The sequence below is a fragment of the Piliocolobus tephrosceles genome, chromosome 21 (assembly GCF_002776525.5).
Source record: "Piliocolobus tephrosceles isolate RC106 chromosome 21, ASM277652v3, whole genome shotgun sequence".
Taxonomy (NCBI): Eukaryota; Metazoa; Chordata; class Mammalia; order Primates; family Cercopithecidae; genus Piliocolobus; species Piliocolobus tephrosceles.
Genome location: NC_045454.1, coordinates 51,973,242 through 51,991,097, shown reverse-complemented (window position 1 = coordinate 51,991,097; position 17,856 = coordinate 51,973,242). Strand labels below are relative to the sequence as shown.

At 60.0% G+C, this 17,856-nt stretch overlaps 1 protein-coding gene across 4 annotated transcripts in view; it reads left to right on the top strand.

The window, feature by feature from the left end:
• ARID3A (AT-rich interaction domain 3A) overlaps positions 1-17,856 on the top strand; it is a 67,194-nt gene that overhangs the window by 23,109 nt on the left and 26,229 nt on the right. For all 4 annotated transcript variants that reach the window (XM_026457303.2, XM_026457300.1, XM_026457301.1 and 1 more), the window contains exon 3: positions 649-967. In XM_026457303.2, the coding sequence (XP_026313088.1) occupies positions 649-967 (319 nt within the window). The remainder of the gene's footprint in view (positions 1-648; positions 968-17,856) is intronic.

The following is a 17,856-nucleotide window of genomic DNA, read 5'->3' as shown; positions in this document are numbered from 1 at the left end:
AAAAAAAAAAAAAAACCAAACAAACAAAAGCTAGCAAAGAAGCAGGTGATGTCAGGTTGTACAAAGGGCTGCAAGAAAATCTAGGAGGGTGCCGTGGAGGGGCAGTGGCCAGGGTGGGGTGGATTTCAGATAGTGGTGGGATAAATCTCCCTGTGGAGGGAATGGGAGGTGGAGCTGAGACAGCATGCATGGTGCAGGAACCAACCTGCCACGATGATTCTCTTTTTTTTTTTTTTTCAAGAGACGGGGTCTTGCTCTGTGGCGCAGGCTGGAGTGCAGTGGTGCCATCATAGGTCACTACAGCCTCCACTTCCTGGGCTCAAGGGATCCTCCCACCTTGGCCTCCCAGAGTGCTGCAGGGATTATAGGCATGCGCCACCATGCCTGCCTGCGTGATGCTTTTCAAGGCCCCAAAATTCACGCTGTAGGGACGGCTTGTGCTGTTCTGGGCTAATTGGGAACAAAATGGACGTCACGGCTGCCCCACGCAGGCTGTGCTCATGGGTGCGCTCTGCAGCCTGAGCAGGCGGCGGCTGGCTCTTCCTATTTCCAGAGAGGGAAACTGAGGCTGGGTGGGGCGCGGGTCTCTCCCTAGGCTGGTACAAGCCAGCACCTTGTCCCCTGACTCCTGCCCTCTGCTCACCCCAGGAAGCCCAAATGGGAGGAGGAGGAGATGGAGGAAGACATCGGGGAGGATGAGGAGGAGGAGGAGGATTACGAGGATGAGGAGGAGGAGGAGGACGAGGAGGGGCTGGGGCCCCCAGGCCCTGCCAACTTGGGCACCACAGCGCTGTTCCCCCGAAAGGCCCAGCCAGCCCAGGCCTTCCGAGGCGATGGCGTTCCCAGGGCGCTGGGGGGCCAGGAGCGGCCGGGGCCTGGCCCTGCCCACACCGGAGGGGCCCACGTAGCTCCGCAGCTGCAGCCGCCTGACCACGGGGACTGGACGTATGAGGAACAGTTTAAGCAGGTGAGTGGACGCGTCCCGTGTGGTGGCCGAGCACCTGCTCCCGGGCCCACTGGGGCCCTTCGAAGGCCCCCGTTGCGCGGGGCGTGTGCTGAGCCGGGCGTCGAGTTGAGAGCGGGGGATTCCTGCGGTGGCTGTGCTTCCTGTGCTTCCCTCCTGGCTGTGGGCTCGACCAGCCGGCTGTTCGTTGCTCTGACGTGGGATTTGTGAGGCGTGCCCGCCAGGCAGGAGAAACCTGGGGGGCTTCACGGCCCCCGTATCGGAGGTGATGGGGCAGAGAGGGAAAGGCGGGTGTGAGAGGGAGAGGCTGGCGCCAGCCCGAGCTGGGCGTGGGCTGGAGGAACCAGGCATGCGGGCGATGCGGGCAGAGAGGCCGGGGCCTTGGTGACGCGGTGACAAGGCCTCCTCTGTCCCCTGGCATCTGTGGAGAGCCATGGGGGGGTTGCAGGCTGCAGCCGGCAGCCGAGGGGACCTGGGGGTGACTCAGGTGTGACTGCAGGAGACGCAGGAGAAAGGGTCTGCGAGGCTCCGAGTGGATGGTTAAGGCTGGGGCCAGCAGGGGGGCGTCTCAGGGACCCCAAGCTGAAGGAGGAAGTAGGAGCCGCTCCAGCCTTTCCCTGCAGGCGGCCAGGCCAGAGGAAGTGGCCGGGCGGGGGATGCTTTGAAGTTGGACCGTGCTGGGCCGGGCAGATGGAAACCAGATGGTGGCCAGGCTCACATTCCAGCCCTCGGCCAGCTGGGCTCTGCCCTGACCTCTGGGTGCGGCTGCGGGGAACCACCTCCTCGCCCGGGGCTGGAAGCTGGTCTGGGCTCCTGCAGGAAGGTGGGTGATGGACACGCTGGGACATGCCCGCCTTGGGGCAGCCACTTCAACCCTGGGCTCCCTGGGCTTCCAGAATCCGCTCCGAGGAGCCTCCTAGGAGGGGCCAAGGCACAGACACCCAGTGGGGCCTCCCGGGGCTCCTGACTCCAGGGGTGCCTGGTAGCTTAAGGGGCATCTCTAACCCCAGCAATCCTCAGGAGACTTAAGAACTGCCTGGAAACTCACAAAGAGTAAAGAGCTGAAAGCCCACCACGGTGTGGGAGAATGGCCTGGGCTGCGGCGGGGATTCGGGGAGGGGGCGTGTCTTGTGGATTCCACCCTGCTCCGGGACTCAGTTTCCCTCTCCTGCAGAAGGGGATACTTCACGGGCCACACCGCCGCGAGTCCCCTTTTGCCAGTGAGAAAACAGAGGCTCAGCGTTGGGACAAGGGGTCTTGTGATCTTTTCTGGGTTTTAGATGGTACAGATGAGCGTGTTGAGAGTGGATTCTCTTTAATTTCATTTGTTTATTCACCCAGTATTTGCTGTCTGCCCGGGACTCAGCCCACAGCAAGCCCTGGGCTAGGGGGGCGGCAGGAGCTGGACAGAGACCTCCATCCCCCCAAGGTTATAGCCAAGCCCAGAGGGAGGGTCAAGGCCCCCCATTCAGTCGGTCCTTCGGGGGTCAGAGGTGGACCTGACCCTGGACACGTGCGCCGCCCAGACAGCCGCGGCCTCCAAGGCCCAAAGCCAACGGGGGAGTTTTGGGGTGACCGGCCCAGATCAGGCAGGGACGAGGGGCCAGGCGCCCTGACCCCACAGCCCGCAGCGTGTCCAGAACAAAGGCGGGAGGCAGAAGGCACTGTCCAGCTTGTCTGGGCGACGCCCCGGGTCAGGGTCGAAGGTACCATGCAGGGTTTTCCCGCAGCGGGAAGCCAAGATGGGGAAACTGAGGCCAGAGCAGGGAGGCAGTCACTGTGTCACCAGCAGCCTCAGGTACTCATGGAGCTCCTGCCTCGTGCCCGGCCCCCTGGTCCCCCCGCACCTGCCCCCGGGGTGTACCGGGAATGGACTGCACAGAGGCCCTGAGAGGTAGGCTAAAGCTCGGCTTGTGTGTAGGGACCTGGTGCCGCCTCCGGCTGGGCCTTGTGTGTAGGGACCTGGTGCCGCCTCCGGCTGGGCCTTGTGTGTAGGGACCTGGTGACGCCTCCGGCTGGGCCTTGTGTGTAGGGACGTGGTGCCGCCTCCGGGCTGGGTCTTGTGTGTAGGGGCTGGGTGCTGCCTCCGGGTCTTGCAGGAGACGGGATTGGGACTCCGAGAAGATGGGGGCCGAGGGAGGGTTGTGGGCAGTGGGGCTTGGGGGAGGCCCCCGCCTTGCAGTCCTGTGATTTTTTTTTTTTCCCTTAGAGAAGGGCTCTCGCTGTGTTGCCCCGGTTGGTCTCAAACTCCTGGGCTCAAGTGATCTGCCTAACAGCTTCCCAAAGTGCTGGGATTGCAGGCCTGAGCCACCGCGCCCGGCCTGGGATCTTACCCTGGGCCGTTCGTGGCAGGTCCAGCCGCTGATGCTGCCGCCCGCCCAGCTGGCCAGGCACCTGCGTTCCCAGTGTCAACAGTGGCCTGGGCCCAACCAGCCCAGTCAGTGTTACCCCCGCACCTCCGCTGGGGCCCCTGTTGACTCTGGCGCCTGCCCCACCCCCTTCCTGGCACGTGGCAGCCCTGGCCCGCCGGCCAGCCGCTTGGCACTGTCTCTGCCTCTTCCTCCCAGGTCCTGGCAGGCCTCGGGGCTAACTTCCGCCTGCAAATCCTCGACAGCTGTGAAATTCTGCTGTCAGCTGCAGGTCTGGTGGGTGGCCAGGCTGCAGGGGGGGCCGGGCGCAGCAGGCTCAGGGCCACGAGTTCTTTCCCTGGACACCTGGAACCTCACTGCCTGGGGCCTGGGGACGTGCAGTTTTGGAGGCCAGCACGTGTCAGGCAGTGATTAGGATCTCAGCCTCTTGATGTCTGACGTAGCCTCCTGGTGGCCTCCCATCACCCACACAGCAGGCCTGGGTTCTAGAAAGTGGCCACAGTAGGATTTTGTTGGATTATGATTATAATTTTTGAGACAGGGTCTTACTCTGCTGCGTAGGCTGGAGTGTAGTGGTGCCGTCCTAACTCCCTGCAGCCTTGATCTCCCGGGTTCAAACGATCCTCCTGCCTCAGCCTCCTGAGTAGCTGCGAGCACAGACGGGTGCCACCACACTCAGCTAACATTTGTAGAGATGGGGTCTCACTATGCTGTCCAGGCTGGTCTAGAACTCCTGGGCTCAGGCAATCTGCCCACCTTGGCCTCCCAAAGTGCTGGGATTACAGGCGTGAGCCACCACACCCCACCATGGTGGGATTTTATTTATTTATTTATTTTTTAATTTAAGTATTTGAGATGGAGTCTCACTGTCACCCAGGCTGGAGTGCACTGACATGATCTCGGCTCACTGCAAGCTCCGCCTCCCGGGTTTACGCCATTCTCCTGCCTCAGCCTCCGGAGTATCTGGGACTACAGGCGCCAGCCACCTCGCCCGGCTAGTTTTTTGTATTTTTAGTAGAGACGGGGTTTCACCGTGTTAGCCAGGATGGTCTCTATCTCCTGACCTCGTGATCCGCCCGTCTTGGCCTCCCAAAGTGCTGGGATTACAGGCTTGAGCCACTGCGCCCGGCCTCAGTTCACTGTTTTAAGTGTAGAGTTCGGGCCCAGCACAGTGGCTCACACCTGTAATCCCTGCACTGTGGGAGGCCAAGACGAGCGGATTGCCCGAGCCCAGGAGTTCGAGACCAGCCTGGGCAAGGTGATGAAACCCTGTTTTTACAAAAAAAAAAAAAAAATAGCAGGGCGTGGTGGTGCACACCTGCAGTCCCAGCTACGTGGGACCCTGAGGTGTGAGGATCACCTGAGTCTGGGAGGTGGAGGCTGCGGTGAGTTGCGATTGCACCACTGGACTCCAGCCTGGGTGACAGAGCAAGACCCTGTCTCAAAAAATAAATACAAACAAAGTATAAACTCAGCCAGGCGTGGTGGCGAGCGCCTGTAATCCCAGCTACTCGGGAGGCTGAGACAGAATCGCTTGAACCCAGGAGACCGAGGTTGCAGCGAGCCGAGATCGTGCTGTTGCACTCCAGCGTGAGTGACGGAGCGAGACTCCCTCTCAAAAAAAAAAAAACAAGAACAAAGAAAAAAAAAGAAATGAGATGAGATCACGCACCGCGTGGCCTTCTGTGTCTGGCGTATCTCACTGAGCGTGACGTCCTCAAGGTGCATCAGCACCATGGCTGGGTCAGAGTCTCCTTCCTTTTCACGGCTGAGTCATACTCCGCTGTGTGGATGTGCCGTGTTGTGTCTACCCGTTCAGCCGTCGATGGCCACTTGGTTGGTTTCTGCCTTTTGGGTTTGTAGCGCTGGACAGGTTTTTATGTGGGCGTATGTTTTTGTTACTTTGGGGTGTAGCTGGGTCTGTTGGTGTCTTCATATTAACCCATCAGAGGAACTGCTGCACTGTTTAGCAAGCAGCTGCCCACCTTACCTTCCCACCAGCCACAGATGTGGGTTCCAGTTCCTCTATATCCTCACCACTTGTTACTGCCAACTTTTTGTTTTGAGACAAGAGTCGTGCTCTGTCACCCAGGCTGGAGTTCCCGAGTAGCTGGGATTACAAGATGCCCACCACCACGCCCAGCTCATTTTTGTGTTTTTAGTAGAGACGGGGTATCACCATGTGGGGCAGGATGGTCTTGAACTCCCAACCTCAGGTGATCCTCACACCTCAGCCTCCCAGAGTGCTGGGATCACAGACGTGAGCCACCGCGCCCGGCCGATGGCCGACGTTTTGATCCTGGCCTTCCTTGTCAGGGTGGCGTGGTTTCTCACTGTGGTTCTGATTTTCATTCAGTGTTGGGATTTCTGCCTCTGCTTTCCACGGTAAAGCTTGCTCCCCATGGAACGTGCAGGTGAGCTCAGAGGCTTAGGAATGGCAGCACTAGCCAGTCTCATGAAGAAAGTGACTGAGTGTTTTAGACAGGCCCTTTCCCAGATCCTCACGTGATCCCACAAGGAAGGAGCTGCTGTTGAACCTGTTGTGCAGGTGAGAAACTGAGGCCTGGGAATGATGATATGACCTGTGCACAGTCTCACGAGGGAAGTGAGCTGGAATTTTTTTTTTTTTTTTTTTTTGAGACGGAGTCTCACTCTGTGGCCCAGGCTGGAGTGCAGTGGCCGGATCTCAGCTCACTACAAGCTCCGCCTCCCGGGTTCATGCCATTCTCCTGCCTCAGCCTCCCAAGTAGCTGGGACTACAGGCTCCCGCCACCTCGCCCGGCTAATTTTTTGTATTGTTTAGTAGAGACGGGGTTTCACCGTGTTAGCCAGGATGGTCTCAATCTGCTGACCTCGTGATCCGCCCGTCTTGGCCTCCCAAAGTGCTGGGATTACAGGTGTGAGCCACCGCGCCCAGCCATGAGCTGGAATTTGATCCTGGGATGCACCCGCCAGAGAGGACCCAGGAGTGTGTGGGTGGATGGCCCAGGGAGCCTCTGGCGGGATGGTTTTGAGGAAACCCGGCTGCCCCTCAGTTTCTGTTTTTTTGTCTGGAATGAAGGTGGTTAGGCCAGGGCAGACCTCAGTGCTGTCCTCACATCCAGGTCTCCGGGCCTGGCAGCTAGGCGTTTGTGGGCACTGGGGCAGCGACAGCCACCAGCACCTCTCGGGCTCAAGGCCAGACACACCTCGCTGGGCCCAGCCCCAGAGACCACTGGGTCCTCACCACGGTGCCTGCCAGGCAGCTCTCGGGGGTGAAGCAAGACCCCAATAGGAAGCGGGCGTCCAGTTCTGGTTTTTTTTGGTCTTTTCAGCTCATTTGGTTTTTTTAATTGTGGAAAATACACATAGATGCATTATTTTATTTTATTATTATTATTTTTTTTGAGACAGAGTCTCTCTCTGTGGCCCAGGCTGGAGTGCAGTGGCGCGATCTCTCCTCACTGCAGGCTCCGCCTCCCGAGTTCACGCCATTCTCCTGCCTCAGCCTCTCAAGAAGCTGGGACTACAGGCGCCACCACACCTGGTTTATTTATTTATTTATTTATTTATTTATTTATTTATTTATTTTTAGACGGAGTCTTGCTCTGTCACCGAGGCCGGAGTGCAGTGGTGCAATCTCGGCTCACCACAACCTCTGCCTCCTGGGTTCAAGCAATTCTCCTCCCTCAGCCTCCTGCGTAACTGAGATTACAGGCGCCCGCCACCATGCCCAGCTAATTTTTACATTTTTAGTAGAGACGGGGTTTCACCGTGTTGGCCAGGGTGGTCTCAAACTCCTGACTTTGTGATCTGCCCGCCTCGGCCTCCCAGAGTGCTGGGATGACAGGCGTGAGCCACCGTGCCCGGCCTCTCGATACGCTTTTGGTTCCAGAAGTAACACTTGACGCTCTTTTTGCAGAGAGGAAGAAAACACAATGTTTACAGTGAGCCCCGAGTCCCCCTTGACCTCTAGGGCATGAGCCGCGCGTTCTCCAGGCCTTTCTCTGCCCGCGCGCACCCAGGAATGTGACCTGGGAGGTATCTAACATGATCTTCAGTGGAGGCCGAGAGGGTCCTCCCACTGCTGGCTTCGAGGAGCTGTTTATCGCGGTGCGTTCGCGTTGTAATTGGGATGTTCCGAGATGCCTGGTTCTTTTCAGCTGTGTGGATGTTCCCCTCGTGGCCCTGGACACCGACATATCCATCCACACGCTTCCCGTGGTCATTTCCCTGTTGTAAACAATACCGTAATGAACATCTCTGGGGCGTGGGAGGTGCTTGGAGCAGTGTGGTGAGGAGGTGGGGAGCTGGAATTGCCAGGGCTCTAGGAGAAGCGGGCACACGTTTTCTTCATCCTGTCCCAGAGACCCCCAGGCTGGTGGGAGCCAGAGCTGGATGTGAAGGTAGCATTGGGATCTGCCCTGGCCTCACCACCTCCATTGCAGACTGAGGCTCGGAGGGGCCTCTGGGCTTTCCCAAATCCCTCGAGGGGTCAGGGCTGGGCTAGAGGAGATTGAGGGGGAGGCTGCCCAGAGGAAGAGGCATTGGGGCTGGGGCTTTGCAGGATGTGTAAGAGTTCGTTAGTGAGACAGCGATCCTGCCTGTTGGATCGCTGTGACTGGAGCGTAATGTGTAGGGCCAAGGTGGCCAATTTTTTGGCTTCCCTGGGCTACATCAGAAGAAGAAGAATCGTCTTGGGCCTCACGTAAAATACAGTAACGCTAATGATACCTGATGAGCCAAAACGTAATTGCAAAAAAAATCTCATTGCGTGTTAAGAAATTTACACATTTGCACTGGGCTGCGTTTAAAGCCATCCTGGCCCGTGGGGCAGTCAAACTCGGTGTAGCAGGAGCGGTGGGCAGAGCATCAGGGCACCCAGAGCTGGGCTCAGCGGGGAGCCTTGGTAGGGTTCGGAGCTGGGAGAAGGAGGCTGGGAGGACAGAACGGAGGCACCCCGGTCCAGGCAGGAGTAGAAGAGGCCAATGCTGCAGCTGGGCTTCTGGGGCATAAGAAGGAGGAGAAGGCAGAATTTTCCCAGCGCAGGCGGGTGCTCCAGGCAGATGGTGCAGCTGGGGCCTTTGCCCAGAGGTCAGGCAGCAGGTTCCGAGCGCACAGAGCCAGCGGCTATGTTTGAGACAGACTGTGTTTGTCGAGAGGGCCCCTAGCCAGGCCCTCGGCTGCCAGCCCTGATGCCTTCCTGGGCCTCTGGGAGGCCTGGCTGCACGTGAGCTGGGGGGAGGGCCGTCGGGAAGCCCCCCAGCGTCTGGTCCTCCCGCCGGGGCAGCGCCTGCCTCATCAAAGCCGCTGTGGCTGCTGGCGCCGCGCCAGCTGGGCCCTGGAGGGCGAGGGGAGGGTGCCTGCCCACCAGCCCCTGGCACCATGCCCCAGCCTATGCCCATGCCAGGAGCCTCGCTGACTCAGCCGGAAGAGCCTTATCTGGCCCCTGCGCCACCGCCTGGCCACCGGGTCACCGCCGCGGGGTCACCGCCGCCGTGGTCTGGCCCCACGCCCACCGCCGGCGTCCCACCCTGGTCGCTGCTGCCAAGCGCCGGCCACGCCTCATGCTTTCTAATAACACACGCGGCAGCCTGAGGGAGCGGTGCCCGCAGGCAGAGAGTGTCCCCGCGTGGTGCCTGGGCGGGGAATGGGTGTGGTGAACCGCCGTGGCGTGCGTACGAGTGTGCACGCTGGGGCTGTGGCCGGGCAGCTCGTGGGTCTGGTCTCGTGGCACCCTGCCTGGGAGGGGTCTTGCCCCAGAGACGGCATCTTTGGACCCTCCATGGCCTCTGCCCACCGGGCACCTGCTGGATTCTGTGGGTCTCACGTGTGGGGCTGTGTGCACCCAGCCAACGGCACCTCACACGTCCGCCTGCATGTCCCCAGCCAGCACCACGGTGCTTGTTTAGCTGTCTGGGTGCCGTGTGACGTGGCAAACTTCCCACGTCCCTGTTTTGCGTGGACCTGTTGGTGAGTGTGTCCAGGCGCGCGTCTGCCCTGATGTCCTGTGTGAATGTTTATGTTGGGGTGATGGTCTCTTGTGTAGGCATTTTTTTAACGATAAAGATGGGATCTCGCCATCCTGTTGCCCAGCCTGGTCTCAAACTCCTGGGCTCAAGTGATCCTCCCACCTTGGTCTCTGAAAGTGCTGGGATTACAGGCGTGAGCTGCTGTGTTGGACTGGTCTCCTGTGTTTTGTGTGGATGTGGCTGTGTGTGTGTGTCAGGGGTGGCTGCAAGCGTATTGTGTGTGCACACCGAGGCTGGAAAGTGTGCGTCCAAAAGCGTGCCTGCCTGGGCTCCCCACGTGTGCACAAGTGTGCCTGTGACGGACGACCTTCCCGTGTGCCGGAGCGTCTGGGGGCCTCGTGCTGGCCCCTGAAGCATGGGGTCACGGTGGGGCCTGTTAACCATTAGCCCCCCGGGGCTGCCAGAGAGTGGTGCTGTCTGTCTTGGTCAGCGGCGCGCATCGGCCGCAGGGCACAGATCAGCGCCCGCCCTGCCCGCCGTGGGCTCTGGAGCCAGCGTAGCTGACGGAGCCCCGGTGACCGCCGAGCTATGGACGGGGCCCCTGGGGGTGCATCCCCACCATCTCTGACCCAGAGGAGCTGCCGGCAGAGCCCTGTCCTCTCTTGCCTCAGTTTCCCTGCTGGACACAACGGGCTGAAGTCCAGGTCCCTTCGATGCCCCAAAGTCTCTGTCAGTCCTGACCAGGGTATGGCATACCAGGGGCTTCACCCACGAGGGACGCTTGACTCAGGGTCCTCTCCACTGGCATCCGGGAGCCGCTGTGGTGCCGACCTGGTGGGTGGCGCACGGGGGGCGGGTGTGGCCCGCCTCTTCTCCGCTCTGCCGACTGCACACGGCCAGAGGACAATTGGGGGTCACAGGGTTAAACGGTGACTAATCTGGCCATTGAAGGCCCCGGCACCGGGATGTGGCCTTGCCCCTTGGTCAGGGCTGGGCTGGGGGTCCGTGGGCCGAGGCGGGTGGGCAGGGAGTGGGTGGAGGCCGCTGGCCTGCAGGCCCTGGTTCTGGCCAGGCTCAGGAAGCGGGCTCCCTGGGGACTCAGGCCCCATGCCCAGAAGCCACGCCAGACACATGTCCGGATTCCACGCCCAGCAGCCTCCTCTGCCACCCTCGGAGACAGAGACCGTGAGAGCAGATAAGAACCCGCCTTCCGGCCGGGTGCGGTGGCTCAAGCCTGTAATCCCAGCACTTTGGGAGGCCGAGACGGGCGGATCACAAGGTCAGGAGATCGAGACCATCCTGGCTAACACAGTGAAACCCCGTCTCTACTAAAACAAATACAAAAAACTAGCCGGGCAAGGTGGCGGGCGCCTGTAGTTCCAGCTACTCGGGAGGCTGAGGCAGGAGAATGGCGTGAACCCGGGAGGCGGAGCTTGCAGTGAGCCGAGATCGCGCCACTGCACTCCAGCCTGGGCGACAGAGCCAGACTCCGTCTCAAAAAAAAAAAGAACCCGCCTTCCAGGAGGAGCCCCGTCCTGGATTGGATGGCGTCCCCCGAAACTCAGGTCCACCCGGAACCTCAGAATGGAACTGCATTTGGAAATAGGGTCTCTGCAGATGTTGTTAGCTTCAGCGAGGTCCTGTGGCGTCGGGTGGCCCCAAATCCCATGCCGGTCGGTTGTACTCTAAGGGGGAGGTCACGCCTGTGATCCCCGCGCTTTGGAAGGCCAAGGCGGGAAGATCGCTTGAGTCCAGGAGCTTGAGACCAGCCTCAGCAACAGAGCGAGACCCCGTCTCTACACAAATTAGCTGGGTGTGGAGTGCACGCCTGTGGTCCCAGCTACTCAGGAGGCTAAGGTGGGAGGATCACTGGAGCCTAGGAGTTTGAGACTAGCCTGGGCAACATAGTGAGACCCCATCTGTAAAAAGATAATAAAATTAGCTACATGTGGTGGTTTGCTACTGTGGTCCCAGCTACCCAGAAGGCTAAGGCGGGAGAATTGTTTTGAGCCCCGGAGGTCAAGGCTGCAGTGAGCTGTAGTGGCACCACGGCACTCCAGCCTGGGCGACAGGGCAGGACCCTGTGTCAAAAAAAGAAAAAAAAAAAGGACGGGCATGGTGGCTCATACCTGTAATCCCAGCACTTTGGGAGGCCAAGGCGGGCGGATCACCTGCGGTCCGAGGTTTGAGACCAGCCTGGCCAACACGGTGAAACCTTGTCTAAAATACAAAATTTAGCTGGGCCTGGTGGCAGGTGCCTGTAATCCCAGTTACTTGGGAGGCTGAGGCAAGAGAATTGTTTGAACCCGGGAGGTGGAGGCTGCCGTGAGCCGAGATTGCACCACTGCACTCCAGCCTGGGTGACAGAGCGAGACTGTCTCAAAAAAGAGAAAAGAAAAGAAAAGAGAAATTTAGACACGGACACTTGAGGAGATAACTGTGTGGAGACAGAGGCAGAGGCTGGAGCGATGTGGCTACAAGCCAAGGACACCTGGAGCCCCCAGAAGCTGGGAGAGGAGGGAAGGGCTCTCCCTCGGAGTCCCACTGATATGCTGATGTCAGACTTGTGGAGAGACGACATCTCTGCTGACGTGGCACCATGCCCTGAGCCAGGTTAGGGCAGAAACACCAAGCTCTGCCTCCCTGGGCGCATGTGTCTGAGCCCGACCCTCTCATGGGCACTTGTGGGGCACCTGCTTTATGCCAGCTTGCCTGCGTACTGGGGACACAGCCGTGCACGGAGCAGAAGCTCCTGCCCCTGGCGCTGGAGTCCCGACGGCGGGCAGCGTGGTGGAGGGCGGGCCTGTCTCGCCGTTATCTCCCGGGCGTGTCTGCTCCCTGTGTCTGGCTGCAGGGGCGCGTCTGGGGTGTGTGTGTGTGTGTGTCTGCGTGGGAGTGGCTGGCTGTGTGGCTCACGGAAGCCTGTCTGGGTAGGAGTGTTGGTGGTGGGGTTCCCTCGCGGCCACGGTGTGTGTCTCTCGCGTGGCAGCCCCGGCCTCAGCCCCGTTGCTCTGATGTCCCCAAACCTTTACCCATCTAAGAGGCACCATGCTCACTGCTACAAAAGTGGGTCTTCCGGGCACGTGAGTGTCCCCCACCCCAGGACCCCTGACCCCGGCCCTGGGAGGGCCCCACTGCCAGCCTGGCTGGACTTCCTTCATAGGCTGGTTTTCGGGGATGGATTTTGAGACAGGGTCTCGTGCTGTGGCCCAGGCTGGAGTGCAGCGGTGCAGTCATAGCTCACTGCAGCCTCCACCTCCCGGGCTCCAGTGATCTTCCCCCTTCAGCCTCCCGAGTAGCTGGGAGCACAGACAGTCACCACCACACCCAGCTAACTTCATTTTATTTCTTGGAGACACGGTCTTGCTGTGCCATTTCTCCGGGAGCGGCTGGGCGTCTCTGCCCCAGCTGGCGCCCTGCCTGGCCACCGGCCCCCCCAGTTGGCCACGTGCCCAGCCCTTGGGGGCACTTGGACCTGGTTCTTGGGGAGGAACTAGGCAGATCACCTCTGGTTATTCATTGCTTTAATGCCACCTGGTGGGAGAGAGCCCAGCCACGCCAACATACAGCGATCCCAGCTCTGCCCGACCTGGGCCAGCTCCCTGTGACCTTCTCCTCTGGGCCTTAGTTTCCCCGCCCATAAGACAGGGATGGCATTGGAAGGAGTGCAGCTCCTGTGACTTCGTTTTCATCCTTGGCCATTACGGTTCCCCAGGTTTCTCCTCTGACTCCTGTAAGGAGGGGATGGTGTACGGCGTGGGCCCTGCTGCCTGCCCCGGGCGGCCCCAGCCCACCTCCGTCTGCTCCCTGCGGGGTGAGGTGTCCCTGGAGCAGGCACAGCCTTGAGTGACTCCTCCGAGGCTGCTGCTCACGGTAGGGGCAGTTCCTGCCCTGCCCTTGGCCTGGGGTCTGGCAGAAGTTCCTGCCGGATGTGCCCGAGGGACCCCGCACCCTGAGCCCACCAGGGCAGGCCCGTCCTCTTGACTCCCGGGTGAGAGGTGGGATGCGGCCCCTTCCTTCCTGCAGCCGCCTTTGGGATGGGACTACAGGTGGGCCCGTGTCTCACTGTGGGGACAGCGTCGACGTGGCCGGGCCAAGCGTGTTCTGGCCCCTTGGACTGCCCGGCTCCTGCTGCTGGTGCCTGGCCGCGTTTCTGTTCAGAGAACCTGGGCTGGGAGTGATGGGACCGCAGTCTCCCACCCGGTGCCTCTTTCCGAATGGACACTCCTGCTGGGGATGATACTTCTGGGGCTTTCTGGGACTGTCCAGGTCCAGTCTGCAGGTAACCCCAGGACACAGCTAATTGCCAAGTGCCCAGCCCTGGACAAAGTACTTGGACCCTGTGGTTCCTCGAAGCCCATTTCTCAGCAGGGAAAAATGAGGCTCACAGAGGCAGGGCCCCGGTGTCCAGGTGGGAGCATGAGGGCATATTGTGGGTGGGCCGGCTGGTCTGCGGGGCGGGGCCCTGTGTGGAACACCCCAGCGTGGCAGGTTCATCACTGCGTGGGGGAAGAGAACACTGCGTATTTCATGTTTATTTATTTATTTATTTATTTATTTTTTTGAGACGGAGTCTCGCTCTGTCGCCCAGGCTGGAGTGCAGTGGCCGGATCTCAGCTCACTGCAAGCTCCGCCTCCTGGGTTCACGCCATTCTCCTGCCTCAGCCTCCCGAGTAGCTGGGACTACAGGCGCCCGCCACCTCGCCCGGCTAATTTTTTGTATTTTTAGTAGAGATGGGGTTTCACCATGTTGGCCAGGATGGTCACGATCTCCTGACCTCATGGTCCGCCTGTCTCAGCCTCCCAAAATGCTGGGATTACAGGCGTGAGCCACCATGCCCGGCCTGGGTATTTCTTTTTTTTGTTTTTGTTTTTTCACTTTTATTTTTTCCTATTTATTTATTTATGAGACAGAGTCTCGCTCTGTCGCCCAAGCTGGAGTGCAGGGGCACGATCTCACCTCACTGCAACCTCTGCCTTCCGGGTTCAAGCGAGCCTCCTGCCTCAGCCTCCCAAGTAGCTGGGATTACAGGTGCCCACCACCATGCCCGGCTAATTTTTTGAATCTTTAGTAGAGACGGGGTTTCACCATGTTGGCCAGGATGCTCTTGAACTGCTGACCTCGTGATCCGCCCGCCTTGGCCTCCCAAAGTGCTGGGATTATAGGCATGAGCCACCACACCTGGCATACTTTTTTCTTTTTATTTATTTATTTATTCATTTATTTTTAGATGGAGTCTTCCTTTGTTGCCCAGCCTGGAGTGCACTGGCCTGATTTCGGCTCCCTGCAACCTCTGCCTCCCGGGTTCAAGCAATTCTCCTGCCTCAGCCTCCTGAGTAGCTGAGATTACAGGCGCTAATTACATGCCCGGCTAATTTTTGTGTTTTTAGTAGCGATGGGGTTTCACCATGTTGGCCAGGCTGGCCTCAAGCTTCTGACCTCAAGTGATCTGCCCGCCTCGGCCTCCCAAAGTGCAGGGATTATAGGCGTGAGCCACCGCACCTGGCTAATTTTTTCTTTTTTTAATCCCAGAGGCTTCAAAACTAAGATTCTGTTTGTGTGTTTGTTTGTGACAGGGTCTTGCTCTGTTGCCCAGCTTGGAGTCATCACGGCTCACTGCAGCCTCCACCTCCTGGGCTCACGTGATCCTCCCACCTCAGCCTCCCGTGTAGCTGGGATTACCGGTGTGCGCCACCATGCCTGGCTAAGTTTTGTTTTTGTTTTTGTGAAAACAGGGTTTTGTCATCTTGCCTGGGCTGGTCTCAAACTCCTGGGCTCAAGCAGTCTGTCCGCCTCGGCCTCCCACAGTGCTGGGATCCCAGGTGGGAGCCACCGTGCCCAGCCCCCACTGAGATTCTGCATTTGTGGCTTCCTGATCCTTTGAAATGTTTTCTGGGATCCCCCCAGGGCTGGGCACCATGGGGTGGGGTGTGTCTGAGTGTGGCCCGGGGCACCCCCTGCCGTCGGCCCAGATCTGCGTGTGTGTCTGCATCTGTGAAATGGGATTCCTGGCAGACAGAGGGGTTGCTTAAGGCCAGTGCCCTGGGTGGGGGCTCCACTGGGGACTGCAGGCCCCGGAGTTCCAGGTCATTTCTCGCCGCCATGGGGCTGCCTCCTGCCTCCTCTGCACCAACTTTCTGGAAGTGCCTGTCAGCTGATGCCTCCCCAGCCGCATCTCAGCGCCAGGCCTGCCGCTGCCCTCCCGTCCTCGTGGGTCTCAGTTTCCCCAACTGTGACAAGGGCTGGCAGCCGGTCAGGGTCTCCCCCCTGAGCAAGGGACTCCCCCATGCATGTGTCAGCCCCCACCCAGACGGCCCAGGACCGTTTCACAGGTGAGAAGACTGAGGTTGCAGGGTGGCGATCGCACGAAGGGCCCATCACGGGAGAACGAGGAGGGTTTGGCGTCAGCGAGCTCCCCCGGAATCTCGTGATCCGGAAATCCAGAGAAGCACCTTTACCGCACTGGCTTCCCGGGCTGCGCCTCGTGGTCATCTCTGGAGCGCGTTATTAATATCCGCCCCGTGGGTGGGGCGCTGTGTATTTCCAGAGAGGGTACTTGGGGCCCGCCAGGGCCGGGGGAGTGGAGCTGGCAGATGTTCGGCCCTGCCCAGAATCACTTCCCCAATTTCCCCACGCCCAGCAGGGCCCTCAGCATCTGCATCCGCCGAGGCCCGGCTGCGCTGACGGGAATTGAAAGCCTCGTGGCTTAGGCAGGCGGGGGAGCCCCCGGCTGGTCAGGTGCACTGGGAGCAACCCATGGCCAGGCTGAGCCCAGAGAGGGCAGGGAAGGGCCTGAAGTCACACAGCAGACACTAGCTAAGTAAGTGCCTGCTGTGTGCGGGCACAGGGTCACCCTGCAAGTAAGCGCCTGCTGGGTGTGGGTGGCCCTGCCCTCCCCCAACCCTGCAGTGCCCACCGGTCGGTCGGGGCCGCCTGTCTCCTGGTGTCTTACGTCGCAGTCCACCTGCCCCTGCTGACCTCTTCCTCCTGCTCCCTGAACGGGGAAGTCCGGGCCCTTTTTGGACACTGCATCTCCTCGGCGTACAAGATAGTCCAGGACATACCAGAGGTGCTCAATAACGGCTGCAAAGCACACTGTCCTGGCAGAAACCCTGTGGGCTGCCAGCCCCATGTGGCTGGCCCTGTGGTCCACACTCAGCTCTGCCGTCTCTGTCAGTCCTGGGAGTTTCCGGAATGGGAAAAACACCGAGACTCAAAATCCCCCGGCCTCCCGGGGCCGCACCGCAGCACCAGCTTTCGCTTCTTGATGGCATCAGCCCTACCCCCACCATGGGTAAACTGAGGCCCTGAGAACGGGCAGGATGGGGCTCGAGACTCCAGGTCCTCCAGGTCCTCCTGCCCCCCTTCCCTCCTCCCCCCTGCAGCCCCAGGCTCTGCTCTGACTTCATTCCTTCTTCATTCCTGCCTCATCCGTCCAGCTGTTCATTCCTGGCCTCTGGACTCTGTGGGAAGGGGATGAGGGACGAGGCCTGGAATCTTTTTTTTTCTTTTTTTTTTTTGAGACGGAGTCTCACTCTGTTGCCCTGGCTGGAGGGCAGTGGTGCAACCTCGGCTCACTGCAGCCTCCACCTCCCGAGTTCAAGCGATTCGCCTGCCTCAGCCTCCCGAGTAGATGGGATTACAGGTGCCTGTCACCTCGCCCGGCTAATTTTTGTATTTTTAGTAGAGACGGGGTTTCACCGTGTTGGCCAGGCTGGTCTCAAACTCCTGACCTCAGGTGATCCGCCTGCCTCGGCCTCCCAAAGTGCTGGGATTATGGGATTACAGGCATGAGCCACCGCACCCGGCCACCCTGGAGTCTACAGCAGTGACGTGGCTGTGGGGATGCACTCTGGCCGCCTCCTTCCTGCCTCTCTGGGCTGTGGACAAGTGACAGGCTTTGCAGGTTGCTGGTGCTCTGCAAACCTGGTTACCAGACAGCTGTGGACCCCCTCCCTGCCTCAGTTTCCCCAAATGCAGAGCGGGACCCCAGGGGTGTGGCGAGGCAGTGCTGGGTCCCGCCCTCCCCACCCCTCCCAGCAGCAGCGTGGGTGCCTGTGTGGAGGGGGAAGCCCCGGGGCCCCCAGGGACCCTGCCACCTGGGCAGTAGTGGCCGCGGGTGCTGAGTCATCTCAGCCTCTGCCCCGGGCCTCCACCGTGCCCGATAACAGGATTATCAGGCCTCCGGAAGGGTGCGGGGGGCTGGGGGTGCTGTCAGTGGGTGGGAGCTGCCAGGAGTGGGGCTTCAGAGAGGGGCCGGGAAGGGGACGCCAGCACTGGAGGAAGGAGAGTTCCTTACGGCCTCTTTCTTTTTCTTCTTCCTCCAACTTCTGGCCTCGAGTCATCCTCCCGCCTCGGCCTCCCAAAGTGCTGGGATTATGGGCAGGAGCCACCACCCCTGGCCTTCCCCCTTCCTCCCGTGGACGCCTGCTGGATTCCCACCGCTGTACCCCAGAGACCCTGATTCTGTGGTTTTTTTTTTTTTTCTGAGACAGAGCCTCGCTCTGTTGCCCAGGCTGGAGTGCAGTGGTGCGATCTCAGCTCACTGCAACCTCCACCTCCTGGGTTCAA